Source organism: Astatotilapia calliptera, chromosome 22 (genome assembly GCF_964374335.1).
Source record: "Astatotilapia calliptera chromosome 22, fAstCal68.1, whole genome shotgun sequence".
NCBI lineage: Eukaryota > Metazoa > Chordata > Actinopteri > Cichliformes > Cichlidae > Astatotilapia > Astatotilapia calliptera.
This window is the reverse complement of record NC_137442.1, coordinates 34,999,891-35,017,470: the sequence shown is the minus strand read 5'-3', so window position 1 is coordinate 35,017,470 and position 17,580 is coordinate 34,999,891. Positions and strand designations below refer to the sequence as shown.

Here is a 17,580-nt window from a genome sequence, read left to right as displayed (position 1 = left end):
CAGCCATTAACAAACACCAGAATAAACACCCCGAGGCTGCTTTTATTGTTGCTGGCGACTTCAACCACACCAACTTAAAGACAGTCCTCCCCAGATTCCACCAACATGTCTCCTGCCACACCAGAGGAGACAAGACTTTAGACCATGTGTATTCCAACCTGGCTGGAGCCTACAAAGCCACACCCCTCCCCCACATTGGACAATCGGACCATCTCTCCCTGTTCCTTACACCTAGGTATTCACCACTCATCCAACGTGTGAAACCTGCTGTGAGGACAATTAAAGTGTGGCCAGAGGGGACAGACGCAGTGCTCCAGGACAGATTTAAAAACACAGACTGGAATATGTTCACCCACACAGGCCTGGACCAGTACTCCTCATCTGTACTGGATTACATCTCCGAAACCACAGACAGTGTCACCACCCAGAAACGGATCACCATGTACCCCAACCAGAAGCCTTGGATGAACCGGGATGTTCGTCTCCTCCTGAAGGCCCGCAACACCGCCTTTAGGTCAGGAGATGCACACGCCTACAGTACAGCCAGGGCTAATCTAAAGAAGGGCATCAAAAAAGCCAAACACCATTACAAAAAGAAGGTAGAAGAACACTTCTCCAACTCCAACCCCCGACGCATGTGGCAAGGACTCCAGACCATTACAGACTACAGGACCACTAAACCCTCCCCCGCATCCTCTGATGTCTCCTTCCTCTTTTTTTTTTTTTTTTTTTTGGCCTGTCCCGTTTGGCTCTTTTGCCATCAGAATTGTTGTCTAAAGACAAAGAAAGATGCCCAACGGATTTACTTTACCAAACTGACCATCCCAGCCTTGCCGTAATGGTCCATTTGATTCACCTTTTATTGTTTATTTTATTTTCACTTACTGAATACGGGACAGACTTGACTGGGGGAAAGAAGGGGAGAAAGAAAGAGGGAAAGAGAAACAGCTGAGAAGAGGGACGGGGGAGAAGGGCAAAAGACAAAAACCAACAGAACGGGCAGAGAAAAAAAAATGCATATATCAATCACCTGGATCACCTGCTGAGAAAGAAAAAAGAAAGCAAGCAGAAGAGAACAAGAGTAATAGAATAAACAACATCACAATGATATATGGGAATATGACAGTAAATACTAAATGTTAAACATTATTGTGCAGCACATAAGATCAACAGAACACAGTGTGCTTTGAGGTAGGAGCCAAAAAGGGTGTAGTTTGTGTGTGTGATCACCCGTGTGTACACCTGTGAGCATGGACGCGCTTGTTTTTTGTTTGTTAAAAGGTTCCTTCATGTAATAATCTGCTAGAGGGTGTGGGGGGGCCACAGCCCCGTCCTCCAGGGCGTGAAGCAGGTGTGGAGGAGATCAAAACTCCAGACATCCAGAGGCCCCCAGAACACAAGAGACCAAGGAAGACCAACAGAGGGGCAGCTGCGCCACTGTCCCGGAAAGAGCTGAGGAGAGTCCCAGATGAGGGCTCACTCAGCAGCCGCGGAGCAGAAGCCAGGGGGAGTTGCAGTGACGCGCCCGTGAGCTCCGCCGGCAGCCAGCTGCGCCTGAGTGACCGAGCCCCAGGCCGAGAGGCCGGGGGCACCCCACCTCCGAAGTGGCCCGAGCGAGCCCCAGGCTCCAGGCCCCGATAAGCGGCCGCCAAGGAGTGAGCCGGTGTGTACCTGGACGCCCATCCCCGGACACAAAGAACCACCAACGCACCGATGTCTGAGGGGGTCCGCCACTGGCAGGGGAAGTGGTGGTAGGGGGAGATAGGCCTCCAAACCTTGGAGGGCCTGAGATGTCCCCAGAGAGGTGGCGCCTGACACCCAACCTGACATATAGACACAGACATACAGGCACACACAGATACAAACATCCATTCCCACCCTCATGCTCTCATATGCACTTACTCCACACTCAACCAACGTGGAGACAGACATAAAGAGACGTTGTACACACGATCACACTCCCCAAGCGTACTCTACAAACCGGGTCTAGGTGCCCCCGCCCCTGGAGGGGGGAACTGCACCCAGACCCAGGTGGTGTTTCCCTTTTCCCTGCGGTGGTGGGAAGGCAGACCGCCCCGACTCCGCAGCAGCAGGAAGGCTCCACACTCCAGACCGCAGTCGGACGGCCAACTCCTCCTCCTAGTCCTAGCCCCCCTGCTCCAGCAGGTCGCAGAGAATGGGGGTGAGAGAAGACTCCAAACCTCCCTCCACCCGCTCATTGTAATGTTGATGCATGTGTGTTCTAAGGTGCATTTAAAACCCAGGAGGGCTTGGAGCTACCTGCCAGAGAGCAGCAGGTAAGCGCATGGTCCCTCCTGCTAGCCCTCAATGTCTACGTGTATTTAAAATTGAGAGGTGGGCAACGATGCCAGGGGTGGGGTGTACACCCTGATGGTACTTTGGACTCCGTGTATCGTGCCCACCCCCAAGATCCTATATGTATGTGTAATGAGAGTGTGAGTAATGTGAATGTCTAAGTTGTGGGATAAAATTGAGGCAGAGGCAGCCAGAAGGGGACAGAGGGGGGGGGGGGGGGGGTAGCCTCCTCTGCACCCTGGTGACATATCCCTACTCCAAGGCCCTGCATGTGTGGGTGGTTGTGGTGAAGCGGGAAGAGGGAGGCAGCTGGAGATGGGGAGGGAAGGAAGGGAGGGGCAAGTGACCCCTCCCTGGGGCCAGCTCCCCCGCTGACCCCAGTAGGCACCCCCATACTCCGCGACCCGCCAGGGAAAGGGGGCCCAGGCCCATCCAGACCGGGCCCAGTGCAGCAGCGCCGCCCGGCCCCACAGAGCCCGGGACAGTCCACCCAACCCCACCACAGAGAAAACTGCACCCACCCCACCATCCACTCATCTTCCAGACTACATAAGACAATAAACACCCAGGCTGAGATCTTCCTCCACCTCTCCTGTATCTCCCCCTCCTGCAGAGGGAGCTCCTGAGGAGAGGAAAGCTCCTGCAAGATGTGACAATCTCCCCCACCAGTTGAAGAGCCCCCCAGGTGGCTCGACGCACCGGCGGCACCCTGCTCCAGGGCTGGGCCCCCATGCACCCACCCGCCCACAACCCCGGCAACACACCAACCAGGACCCAAGCCCCCGAGGCCCGGTCCGGGTCCCAGCCCAGAGACGGAGCGCCCCCAGAACCTCACGCCCATCCCGGACCCACCCAGGGGCAGCCAGGCTACCAGGTCAGTAACCCACGTCCGTCAGCACAGACCCTCCCCTAGCCCCGCTGCACGCAGCCGCGAGGAAACAGTCACCTGAGAGCCAACAGAGCCCCTAACCGGACATGACCGCTACCCCGGGTTGAGCCCCCCAAGGAAGATGCCTCCGGGGAACCCCCCGACGCCCTAAGCCTGTCCCTACCCCCACACCAATCACAACAGTGAAGGCGGGACCAAACTATGACCCCCCACCCCCACTAGGTGATGGAGCTGATCAAAGGAGCCCAGAGCAATTGATCTGATGTGGTGGCAGAGGCTGTATCAAGACTAATGTAATCTAATAGATAATTTCTATATTGGTTAGAATTAAGATTATTTTTATTTTTCCAGTTCATGAGGACTGTTTTCTTGGCTATGCATAGGGCAGTGAAGATCATATGGGCGATATTCTTTTCTGAAGTGACATTATCTAAGCTGCCCAACAAACACACTAAGGGGGAAGTTGGAATGTTACATTTCAGACACTTCGATAAGTCTTCACATATCTCGCGCCAAAACTTCTGAACTGGTGGACAGAACCAAAGAGCGTGGATATAATTGTCCGGTGAATTGGTTTGGCAGTGTGAGCAGTTGTTGGTAGACGAAAAGCCCATCTTGAACATCCGATGACCTGTATAGTGCACTCTATGTAATATTTTGTATTGAATTAATTGAAGACTGGGATTTCTAATTAGATGAAAGGTTTTTAAGCAAATCTGAGACCAGAAGTTTAGGTCTAAGTTAACTGATAAATCCGCTTCCCATTTTGCAATAGGAAGTAATATTGATTCATCTGTTTTAGAAAGCATTCTGTATATTTTGGATAGTAATTTGGGGGGTTTAAGAGTAAGAAATTGAACCACACTTGGTGGTGTTTGTAGTTCAACTTGACCCGGTTTAAATTTCTTTTTTACTATGGATTTAATTTGTTGATATTCTAAAAATCTTTTCTTGTTGATCCCATATTGTGTAACTAGTCCGTCAAATGAAATAAATTCTGTTCCTTCTAGTATATGTTCTAAATATTTGATTCCTTTATCACTCCAATCTGAAAAGTTTATCATATTATTGTTTTGTAATATGTCAGGGTTGTTCCAGATAGGTGTACGTTTGCATGGGATTAATGAAGACGCCGTCAATTTTAGAAACTCCCACCATGCTGTCAGAGAAGAGCTGATGTTGATGCTTTTAAAGCATTCATGTCGTTGGATGTTTGAGCTGATAAATGGTAGGTCTGAGATCTCTAGATTATTGCAGAGTGCTTGTTCTACATCTAGCCAAGGTTCATCTAAGAGGGTGTGTTTTAGCCATCCTGAGATAAACTGAAGCCTGTTGGCTAAGAAGTAGTGCTGAAAGTTAGTCAGTTCTAGTCCTCCTTTATCCTTGGTCTTTTGTAGTGTTTTTAAGCTTATACGTGGGGGTTTATTTTTCCAAAGGAATTTGGACATACATGAATCTAGAGATCTGAACCAATCTTGTGGCGGTTTAGTTGGGATCATTGAGAATAAATAATTTATTTTTGGTAAGACCATTATTTTTATAGCGGCAACCCTTCCCATGAGTGATATGGGTAGACATTTCCATCTAGCCAGATCATCTTCTACCTTCTTTAAAAGTGGGATATGGTTTAATTTAGTTAGATCTGCAAGCTTGGGAGAAACATTAATACCTAAATATTTTATATTTCCCAATTGCAGTGGTGTAGAAGAGGAATTATGGAAGGAGCAATTAATCGGTAGGACTGTAGATTTTGACCAGTTAATTGAGTAATCTGATATTCTTGCAAAAGAGTTTATCAATTCAATCACCCCAGAGATATTGGTTTGTGAATTTTGGAGAAAGAGTAACACATCATCTGCATAAAGGCTGATTTTATGTTCCACGTTCTTGCATTTTATGCCCTTAATTACTGAATTCTGTCTAATTGCTGCTGCTAGTGGTTCAATAAAAATTGCAAATAGTGAAGGGGAGAGTGGGCATCCCTGCCTGGTGCCCCTCAAGAGACAGAAGCTGGAGGATGTCTGGTCATTTGTTCTAACACAAGCTGTTGGGGAATTATATAATATTTTTAACCAGTTTATGAAAGAGGATCCAAAACCAAATTTGTGTAAAGTTGCAAATAGAAATTTCCAGTTAACTCTGTCAAATGCTTTTTCTGCGTCTAAAGAGAATATTGTAGTTTCTAGGTTTTTACTGTATGAGTAGTCTATCAAATTAAGTAATCTACGTGTATTTGTTGATGAGTGCCTACCTTTTATGAAACCAGTTTGGTCAGGATGAATTAAGAGGGGGGTTATTTTCTCCAGTCTCTTTGAGAGAGCTTTGCAGATTATTTTAAGGTCTACATTTATAAGGGATATTGGACGTTAGCTTGAGGGATATACAGGGTCTTTGCCTGGTTTTAGCAGGAGATTAATGTTTGCAGAATTCATATTTGATGGAAGTCTGCCCTTTTCTTTAATTTCCAACAACGTTCTGTAGAAAACTGGTGCTAGAATCGACCAGAATTCTTTGTAGAATTCTGCAGGAAAGCCATCTGGACCTGGAGCCTTATTATTGTGCATACTTATCAGGGCTTCCTGGAGTTCACCTGGTGTCAGTGGTGAATCCAGTGCCATTGCTTGAGTGTCCAATAATTTTGGAAGAGTTATGTTGTCCAAAAACTGATCAATTTCTTTTTTAGATGGGTTTATTTGTGGTGAATACAACGTTTTATAGAAATCCCTGAAAATGTTGTTTATTTGTATCGGTTCATATAATGTGTTCCCAGATGAATCTTGAACAGCACATATAGTTGTTTTTTCTTTATTTATTTTTAGCTGGTTTGCTAGAAATTGACCGGATTTATTACCATGTTCATAATTTTGTAGGCGTAGTCTTTGTACTAAGAATTTTGTTTTTTTTATCAATTATCTCATTTAATTCTAGTTTTGTTTTGCGTATTTTGTTCAATGTTTCCTGATCTTGGTGGGACGCGTAGGCTTCTTCTAGTGATTTGATGTTTTTTTCTAATTCCTGATGTCTCCTTCCTCAACGAGGAAGGAGACAGGTTCCCTCGTTTTGAGCGAGGGAACCCCACAACCACAACCAAAGCAGACGTGACGCCAGACCACCAACCTCTGACTCTCTCCCCCACCGATGTAGGAGCGGTGCTGAGCAGGATCAATGTCCACAAGGCTGCAGGTCCCGATGGCATCCCCGTGCGTGTTCTCAGAGCGTGTTCTGAGGAGCTTGCAGGAGTGCTGACAGACATATTCAACCTGTCCTTGGCCCACGCTGTGGTACCGGCCTGCTTCAAATCCACCTCCATCGTCCCGATACCCAAAAACTCCAACCCATCTTGCCTCAGTGACTACCGCCCAGTAGCACTCACCCCCATCATCACTAAGTGCTTAGAGCAGCTGGTCCTAGCACACTTCAAATCCTATCTCCCCCCCACCCTGGACCCCCACCAATTCGCATACCGCCAGAACAGGAGCACAGAGGATGCAGTCTCCATCGCACTGCACTCTGTCCTCTCACACCTGGACAACAACAACACCTACGCCAGAATGCTGTTTATAGACTTCAGTTCAGCATTCAATACAATCCACCCCTCACAACTCATCAGGAAACTGACAGACCTGGGCATCAGTTCCCTCATCTGCAAATGGTTACTGGACTTCCTGACCAACCGCCCCCAACATGTCCGGCTGGATAACCGCTGCTCATCTACCATCACAATGAACACCGGTGTACCACAAGGCTGTGTGATGAGCCCTTTCCTCTACTCCCTCTTCACCCACGACTGCAGACCTGCTGATGGTTCCAACACCATCATTAAGTTTGCAGATGACACCACGGTGATTGGCCTCATCAGTGACAACGATGAGGCCGCCTACAGGTAGCGACACAAACAACCTGCTGCTTAACACCGAGAAGACCAAGGAGCTCATCGTGGACTACAGGAGGAATGCTGACCCACATCCACCCATCCACATTAAGGGGACGGCTGTGGAGCGTGTGAGCAGCTTCAAGTTCCTGGGAGTCCACATCTCCGAGGATCTCACCTGGACGACCAACTGCTCCAAGCTGGTCAAGAAGGCTCACCAGCGCCTCTTCTTCTTGAGGACTCTGAGGAAGAACCACCTGTCCTCAGACATCCTGGTGAACTTCTATCGCTGCACCATCGAGAGCATCCTGACCAACTGTATAACAGTCTGGTACGGGAACTGCTCTGCCTCGGACCGGAAGGCGTTGCAGAGGGTCGTGAAAACTGCCCAGCGCATCGCCGGAGCACCACTTCCTGCCATAAAAGACATCTACAGGAAGCGGTGTCTGAAAAGGGCTGGGAAAATCATCAGAGACCCCAGTCACCCATCACATGGACTCTTCACCCTCCTGCCCTCTGGGAGGCGCTACAGGAGCCTCCGGACTAAGACCACCAGGTACCGGAACAGCTTCTTCCCCACAGCTGTCAGACTCCTGAACTCTGCCTCCTGACATCTGACCCACGTTAACTCATGGACTGAACATACACACACACACACACAATGGACAACTGTACACTCAAACACACAATAATAACATGGAGTGAACCACCACTCACAACCACTAGCACTTTATATAGCCTCTGTAGAAATTATCCACACCCTCACTTACCTTAACTGCACTACTGTATAGCCCTGTGTAAACAATCATTCTGTACATACGATAATTTTTAACCCTACAACTGTTTACAACTTGCATAGTTCCCATTTCTGTATAGCTGTATATCTCAGATTCCTGTAAAGTTATTTATTTCATATTCTGTATAGTTTTTCATATTTATATCCTGTTCATATCCTGTACATAGCTTGTACTCACTACAGCCTGTACATACTTATAGTTATAGAATATTCACAACATACTTCATACCGTGTACATTATAACATAATAGACCCATTTCTGTAATATACTTACATATCTATATTATTGCTAATATATATTGTAATATATCTATATCACTAAGCACTTCTGGATGGATGCAAACTGCATTTCGTTGCCCTGTACCTGTGCATGTGCAATGACAATAAAGTTGAATTCTATTCTATTCTATTCTATTTTTTGCAATAGTAATCCCTTACTTTATGCGTTACTTGAAAAAAGTAATCGGATTACAGTACTGCCCATCTCTGCTCGGGAGTGACCTCAGGTATCTGGAACACGGCATTATTACTTTTTACATTAAATGGTTTGATTTGACCTGATGAAGAGGTTGTAAAGTCCGGTTTATGCTAATGGGTGTCAATACAACCATGCAAATTATTATTGGACTAAAACATCTGTGATGAAAAATAACAAGCCAACATTTTCCTTCTGTTAACACCGAGCAAGCTTTGTGTTAACGCTTTCAGCACAGCCAGGATTTCTCTGTTATCTGGATTCACTTACCCTAACACTGCCGATCAGAGGCCTGTGCTACGAAGCGGGATTTTGGGTTATCCAGGTCACATCAGGGTTAACCCATGCTGCACACCTAACCTGCTCTGGAGCAGGTTAAGATCCAGATTACAGATCAAAAGTGTCATTCTGGTGGAACCAGCTCCTTAATAAAGGAAGTCTGGATGAGCTCACTGTTTAACCTCTGATCCTATGAGTATTACCCAGCAGGCACTGCAGAGTTCAGATGAAGCCGATCTGTGAGACTCAGCCAGCACTAACTGCGTCTGTTATCCAGGTGGCTACCCTGCCTCCTCTGATAAAATCTGGGAACCCGAGTAGCATTAAAGGTCCGATACCGGCCGCACCAGTGCTCCTGCTCTGCTGTCACAGACACTAGTCTTTTGGCTGAATGAACGCTGGCGCATCTGGCTGCCGCTGCTCACCGATTTATTCTCGTTGTTATTTGTTTTTATTTTGTTTTAAAGTTATTGATGACAACTTGACTGAAGTATTTTAAGCGTATTTAAAGCACAATCCTGTTTTGACTTGCTTTTGCAATATTTGCGGGTTTTTACTGCTCGCACTCCAGCTGCCTGCTCGGTCTTTTACCCTCATGGCCTTTTCCAACTGTCTACATTCAGCGGCAGCCCTGATCAAGATGTGGATCCACAGGGTGTCTGTGTGATCCGTGCTCACCTGGGTTGTTTTCGTTCCATCGCTCGTCACCCAGCGACAGCTCTACTTCAGTACTCTGAACTTCTGCAACTCCGCTTCCTAACTCTCTACCTGTGGCGCTTTACTTTCTTAATTAAGATAAGATAAGATAAGATAAGATAACTCTTTATTGTCATTGCACAGTCATACATAGTACAGTAGTACAATGAAATTGGAAAAACTGTCCTACGTTGGCACTACATATAACACAACACGACACGATATGACACATCACAACGTAACAAACAACACAACACAGTATATTAACTTAGTATAAAAAAGAAGAATAAGTGTATGTGTATTGCACACTGTTATTATTGCACATTAATTATTATTGCACCTTGTTATAAATATAAATATTATTGTTATCGTTTTAAACATTGTTACCTCCCCCTAAAAAGTCCAGGGAGGTATCCAGTCAGGTCAGCTATTTACATTGATCAGGGCTATTGCCCTGTTGTAAAAGCTGTCCTTGAGTCTATTTGTTCGGGACCTCAGCAGCCTGAACCTCCTGCCAGACGGCAGCAGCTTAAACACCCGGTGTCCTGGGTGTGTGCAGTCCCGTAGGATGCTGCGTGCCCTCTTGAGACAGCGAGTGCTGTACAGGTCCTTCAGGGAGGGAAGAGGATGTCCAATGATTTTTTGGGCCATGTTGATGACCCTCTGGAGTGCCTTTCTGTGTGCTGTGGTGCAGCTGGAGAACCACACACCGATGCAATATGTCAGCACACTTTCAATGGAGCAGCGGTAGAAGACGGTCAGCAGCTCCTTCTTCAGGTCCATTTTTCTGAGGATTCTCAGAAAGTGGAGATGCTGTTGGGCCTTCTTTAAGACCGCAGAGGTGTTAGAGCTCCATTGGAGGTCTGTGTCTATGTGCACACCCAGAAACTTGAAACTGGAGACCCTTTCCACGCACTCCCCGTTGATGCTGACAGGCTGCAGCTCGGACTTCCTCCTTCTGAAGTCAACTACCAGTTCTTTTGTTTTGGTGGTATTGAGGTCCAGGTTGTTGTCTGCACACCAATCTGACAGCCTCTGAACTTCAGCTCTGTATGCAGTCTCATCTCCCCCTGAGATGAGCCCCACCACAGTGGTATCATCTGCAAACTTGATGACTGTGTTGTCTGGGTGGGAACTAACACAGTCATGTGTGTACAGAGTGTACAGTAGGGGACTCAGTACACAGCCTTGTGGAGAGCCGGTGTTGAGGCTGAGGGCTGAGGAAAGATGAGGCCCCACTCTAACTCTCTGTACACGGTCTGAGAGGAAGTCTCTGATCCAGCGGCAGGTGGTGGAAAGAAGTCCAATTTCCAGCAGTTTATCTATTAGTCTGTCCGGGAGTATCGTATTGAAAGCAGAGCTAAAGTCAACAAAGAGCAGCCTGGCGTAACGGCCCTGCACTTCCAGGTGAGAGATGGTGGTGTGGAGCGTTGTAGCAATGGCATCTTCAGTTGATCTGTTAGCTCTGTATGCAAACTGGAGCGGGTCGAGTGTGGGTGGCAGGCAGGACATGATGTGACGTCGGACCAGTTTCTCAAAGCACTTCATTATAACAGGTGTTAGAGCAACTGGTCGGTAGTCGTTGAGGCTGCTAATGTTGGTACGCTTTGACAGTGGGACAATTGTGGCTGACTTTAGGCACGGCGGGATGCAGGACTGGGACAGTGAAGTGTTGAAGATCTTAGTGAAGACCCCAGCCAGCTGGTCTGCACACTCTTTTAGGACCTTTGCGGTTACCCCATCTGGTCCGGTGGCCTTCCTGGGGTTCACTGCCCTCAGTGTGCGCCTCACCTCATATTCCTGCACTATGAGGCTTGGGCTGCTGCTGTCCGATGTTTTTGCTGCTGCTGCCTCTGGTCCCTTCACCTCAAAGCGTGCGAAGAAGTGGTTCAGCTCCTCTGCAAGCTCCGCGTTACCCTCAGTCAACGTGGTATTGCCAGGTTTGTAGTTGGTTAAGTGCTGAACTCCCTGCCATACCTGTCGTGAGTTGTTGGTGGTGAAGTGGTCTTCGATCCTTCTCTTGTACGCTGCCTTGGCCTCTCTGATGCCTCTTTTCAACTGAGATCTGGCTGCACTGTACTGCATACCATCACCGGATCTAAAAGCGGCGTCACGTTGCTTCAGCAGGACCTGGACCTCTTTAGTCATCCAGGGTTTCTGGTTGGAATACACCCGGAGACGTTTGTCCACAGTGACACTGTTGACACAGAAGTTAATATATGAGAGCACTGATGTTGTGTGCTCTTCAAGGTCCTGATGTTCGAACACGCTCCAGTCCGTGTTTTCAAAACAGTCCTGCAGCTGATGTGATGCACCTTCTGGCCAGGTTTTCACAGTTTTTGTGACTGGGGGGGCTCTTCTCCTAATGGGAGTGTATGCAGGGATCAACAGCATGGACATGTGGTCTGACAAACCTAGATGTGGTAGAGGGGTTGCTCTGTAGCCTTTTTGGATGTTGCTGTAGGCTTTATCCAATGTGTTTTTCCCCCTCGTTGCACATTTAATATGCTCTTCAAATCTGGGGAATACTGACCTTAAATCAGCATGGCTGAAGTCCCCAGCTATAATGTGCACTGCGTTTGGATGGGAGTTCTGCTGGTTGCTTATTGTCTTGTGCAGCTCCTCCATGGCAGAGTTAGCATTAGCATCGGGTGGTACATACACGGCCGTTACCATGACAACAGTAAACTCGCGAGGTATGTAGACGGGTCTGCACTTCACAGTCAAGTATTCCAAATCCGGGGAACAGTGGCTGTCTACAGTCTTTGTGTTTTTGCACCAGCTGTCATTGGTGTAGATGCATAAACCCCCTCCTTTGATCTTACCGGAGTGGCCGTTCCTGTCGTGACGGTGAACCGTGCGGCCTGCTAGCTCAATAGCCGAGTCCGGAATTGATGGCTGCAGCCAAGTCTCTGTGAGTAATATTATGCTGCTGTCCCGTACACACTTATTGACTGCAATTTGTAATCTCAGTTCGTCGATTTTGTTGGTTATGGACCTGACGTTGGAGAGGAAAATACTCGGAAGCGGTGGCTTAAATGGCTGTTTCTTTAGCCGAGCTAGTGGACCCGCCCTGCAGCCACGCTTTTGCCTCCTTTGTTTACGTTTCCTCTTTGTCTTGCCGCTGGGAAGAACCAACCACGGAGACCCTGGAGCTCTTATTATGTCCTCCGGAATGCTGTGAAAGTGGTGGTAGTCCGATGTAATGCTCCTTGCACAGCGTAATCCCAAACTCAAAAGGTCCTGACGACTGTAGGTGGACTCTACTCGATGTATAATGATAAAAAGCACACACATCCACACAGATACACGTAGAGAAAGTAAAAAACAAAACACCGAACGTGAGGAGCAGTGAGCCGCTGCGTCTGTGCGCGCCGCCATCTTGATGGTAAAAAAAAAAAAAAAAAAAAAATTGCCCCTTGGAGATAAATTAAGCCTTTCTGATTCTGATTTAACTCTATCCAGACATCGCTTTCAAGCCCCGCCACACGTACATTCACCGAGGGCTTCAGCGAAACTTCAATACCAATGACACTAACTCAATAGTGTCCAGTCCATCTGGTCCAAAACTCGTCATCATCCCCGGAAAACTGACCGGACTGTTGACCACAATGTGCTGGCACACCTTGTTAGGTCGGCTAAGCCTGGCATCGTAATTCCAGCATCAACTTCTGTCTTTTAAACATTCGCTCTTACCGGTAAGGGACATCTTGTCCAGGATCTCCTCTCTTGGACTTTCTTTGCTTGACTGAAACGTGGAAACAGCCTAATGATTTTGTTTCACTTAATGACTCTACTCCATCTGAATTTGTTTACATCTGTCAATCTCGCAACTCTGGGAGGGGCGGCGGCCTCGTGATAATTCACCACAAGCACTGGAAAGTTCTCCCTGTCTCTTCCCCACCCTTCCACTCATTTGAATACATCGCAGTACAGCTCCTTGTATATACTCCCACCACCTAAGCCAAATAAGGAATTTTTAAATGACTTTGCTGCTGAAGGCTTTTCAGGGAGTTTTTAGGACATCCTGATAATAATGAATTGCAGTCGTCCAGCCTGGAAGTAATAAATGCATGAACTAGTTTTTCAGCGTCACTCTGAGACAGGATATTTCTAACTTTAGAGATGTATGAGGTATACAAGTAAAACACAGAGGTGGTGGTGTGAGCTTTCTTTTCTTTTCTTTTCTGTCATTATTCACATTGTAATTGGAGTGGTTATTCTGCCGGAGCTGACCGAGGGTGAGCTATGTTGGCAAAAGATAGGGGAAGTAATAATAAAATAAAAAAAAAGAAGAAGAAAAGGAATAGAATGAGAGAGAGAGAAAAAAGGGAGGGCTGATAACCCAATATTAGGTTTAGAGGGCTCCTTTGCAGATAACCCTAGATAAACTTTTTCATTTAATAAAGGAAGTCATAATTTAATAACTGCATTTTGTATTTACTCGGGTCACCTTTGTCTAAATAAAACTGTCCAATCGTAAGTGCTGACCATTGCTGTCTATGTGTCTCTGCAGATGGGAAGCTGAAAACCTGGGTGTATGGAGTAGCAGCAGGAGCATTTGTGCTGCTTGTCTTTATAATCTCCATGACATACTTAGCATGGTAAAGTAACACATCTGAAATATGTTCTGACTTCATCATCAATTTGATTTTTTTCCCTCATGATGTCAATAATGTACATTAAGTGATGTGATGGAGATCACCATGAAAGAAAGTCAAATTAAAATGTAGTTCACTAATTAGCAATTAGTGATTTTGTACTGTGTCTCATAAAGTTTAGGACTAAATGAAATAGAATCCTAAAAAATCAAAGTGGGACGAGTCACAGGGAGTCAAATCCGTAGCGGGTGAGCATTTTCAGTGTACTGTGAGTGTGCACTGTCATGATGAAGCACCCATCTGCTATTGCAGATTGGATGTTGCAAAAGAATCTGAACATCCTGCAACAATCTTACAACTTTTTTGATTATTTTTGATGTTGGGAATGTCACACATTGGCCAGTTTGGCGACCATAAGGACGAGTCAGTAAGGATTTTTCTTTTTTAAATAATGGCTCTGACATCATGTTCACTGATCAGATAGCAATTTGTTTTTAACAACCAATTGTCTACCTGATCACTGAGCCATACTAAGCTCAAAAGTCAGAGTCCGATCTATTGGTAAATGGTAAATGGCCTGTATTTGTATAGCACTTTACTTAGTCCCTATGGACCCCAAAGCGCTTTACACTACATTCACACACTGTTGACGACAAGCTACATTGTAGCCACAGCTGCCCTGGGGCGCACTGACAGAGGCGAGTCAGTGCGCCTATTAAATCAACGACACGTCAACAGACTTCTTAGATTTCGGTTTTCATGTAGAATGAAGTGTAACGCCTGTCTTCCATCTTGCATTGTCTATTTAAAGGCCATATTATGAAAAAAAAAGCATCATCCAATAAAATGACATGGGATCTGACCTCCATCACAACACTGCTCACAATTATTTCTTCATTTGTTTTTGTTTTTCATTTTTCTGTTTCCCTTATCATTTGTTCCTTCTTGTCTTGTCTTGTCCCTTTTTTCTTTCTACCCTCTCACACTCTATTTAGTTGTTGTGGTTGTTGCCTTTGCTGCAAGTCAAGCTCCAAGTCCCCCTCAGACAGGATTTATTGGATGGAGCAAAACAGCTGCACTTATACCTGTCCTGCCTGCCAGAAACTAGAGCAAGAGGAGTTAAAGTGGTGCAACAAACAGCAACCGCAGCTGCAGGAAAAGCAACAGCAATATGAGGCACAGCTCTCAAAGCCTCCATCATCACAACAACATCCAGAGCTACAGCACTCACTGCCACACCCAGCTCCATTTGAAACTCTTATCACGTAGTCAAGGCCTTACTTAACTCCTTTTATTCTCTACGACATGTGACATGTTCCCAAACATCCAGATTGCTTGTTCAATCATTTCAGTGGATCACCTACTAGAGGTGAGAAAACCAAAAAGCTGCTGATTTGACAGCAAAAAGTTGAAAAGTTGACCTTGTGGTGAAAATATTGAATCATATTTGTACAAGTTTATTAGTTGAATTAAGTCTTGGTTAAACAATTTCAATTCAGTTCACTTCAGTTTTATTAATATAGCAACAATTCAAAACAACACTCGCCTCGAGGTGCTTTATATTGCAAGGTAAAGACCCCAACAATCAGACCATTTGGTATGAGCATGCACTTGACCACAGTGGGAAGGAAAAACTCCTTTTCAATATGAAGAAACCTCTGGAAATGTAGAATTTCAACTTCTCTCATATTGCAGAGCAAATGCAATATCACCGTTTTTGCACATTTTAATGTTTATTTTAAGTTAATATTACCAGGACTGTAACCAAAGTTTAGAAAATAGTGATGTGGTAATGTATCAATGTGTAGCACCTGTGCTCAGTGACCAGTGGAAAACGCTAAACGTTGTCCCAGAGTTATAATCTGGGCGATCGTGGCTCAAGAGTTGGGAGTTCGTCTTGTAATCGGAAGGTTGCCGGTTCGAGCCCTGGCTTGGACAGTCTCGGTCGTTGTGTCCTTGGGCAAGACACTTCACCCGTTGCCTACTGGTGGTGGTCAGAGGGCCCGGTGGCGCCAGTGTCCGGCAGCCTCGCCTCTGTCAGTGCGCCCCAGGGTGGCTGTGGCTACAATGTAGCTTGCCATCACCAGTGTGTGAATGTGTGTGTGAATGGGTGGATGACTGGATATGTAAAGCGCTTTGGGGTCCTTAGGGACTAGTAAGGCGCTATATAAATACAGGCCATTTTTACCATAATAACTCTGAAGCCAATTTTGAAAACTATAAAGGACTTTATTTTGTACAGCTCTCCTCTTTAGCAACAGTGTATAAATGAGGAGGGACAGCTGAAGACTGATGGATAAACTTCCAAAGACAGTGATGTTGTTTTTAGGGCAGATATGACAGAAACACAGAATCATGTCTCGTATGTAACAGGTTGGTCATGAGTGGAAGTTACTGTCAGGTGGCTGCTATCAGATTGTCTTCCTGTTCCTCACCTGTTCTTTGTTTGTTCTGTAGCAAAAAGCCAAAGAAGCCACAGAGACGCCAGATGAACAACAGACTGAAGCCTTTGACTCTGGCTTACGATGGAGATGCAGACATGTAGAAGTCTTCCTGCTCAACGTACAAACATTTGTCTTCTTTCAGAACTTACGGCATCGCCGTGGAAACCCTTTGATATCAGCGCCAATGCTGAGACTTGTTCACATGCAAAAGAAGAACCTCAAAGATCAAGACTGACCACATTCATTAGCAGCCTAGTTTTCCCCATCTGTTTTTAAATGTTCATTTTGGCATTTATTTCACAAGAGCCTTCATGGATTCTTTGTTTCCTGCTGAAAGTCCTCCTTTGCTTCTTTGCCATCTACCACTGCCCAAAATATTCAAACAACAGTCACTGAATAGTGTCTCCGCAGAACAAATACTTCTGTGAAAATCATTCCCTCATTTTTTTCACTGCTCAGTGACATTGCCTTGATATCACTTGTTCTGTGTCAAATGAACATTCGGAGGCCTGAGTGTCATTATGGCTTCGGTGCATCTCACAAGAAACAATATGACGAGGAGACAAAAAGGAGCTTAATAAATCCCAGAGACAGCATCACTTCTGCCTGCCTGTCCCTTCTCCATTTTTCAGGGATAATTTTGCACTATATTAGTGCAGCATGATATGTACTTAGGTCTAGGTATGCCTGTCTCAATACAGATGTTGTAGAAATGTACAGAAGAAGGCTTTTTGCAAACGAAAACTCACCAATGTTTGTAATTATTTTTCTTCTATTGCCTCTTTTTACATGATTTGATGGGACTTTGTGTAAATAGGATTTTTTTAATGTGGTCTCAACTTTATCTTTCTATTATGTCTAGCTAAATGTTCCAAACTCTGCCAGTTAATCTCTGACATTTTTTTTACTAATTGTAACAAACTTTTTAATTTCAATTTAATTTATATAGTGCCAAATCACAACTTCAAGGCGCTTTATATTATAAGATAAAGACCCTACAATCAAACCAACCCCCTTTGAACAAGCACTTGTTGACAGTGGGGAGGAAAAACTCCCTTTTAACAGGAATAAACCTCTGACAGAACAGGCTCAGGGAGGGGCGGCCAAATTTCAGAACCAGTTGGGGGTTGTGTGATTTTATCTTTGTAAATACGTAACATACATCAAAATCTTCTGTGGAAAATTCAAACATCATGAAAGCCTTTAGATTATT

The 17,580-nt window shown here is 45.6% G+C and overlaps 1 protein-coding gene across 1 annotated transcript in view; it reads left to right on the top strand.

Annotated features, from left to right (window-relative positions):
* The window catches only part of thsd7aa (thrombospondin, type I, domain containing 7Aa), a 173,394-nt gene extending 156,150 nt beyond the window's left edge, over positions 1-17,244 (top strand). The window contains exons 27-28 of the mRNA XM_026157251.2: positions 13,839-13,926; positions 16,381-17,244. Coding sequence (XP_026013036.1) covers positions 13,839-13,926; positions 16,381-16,468 — 176 coding nt within the window. The 3' untranslated portion in view covers positions 16,469-17,244. The remainder of the gene's footprint in view (positions 1-13,838; positions 13,927-16,380) is intronic.
* Positions 17,245-17,580: the final 336 nt, after the last annotated feature.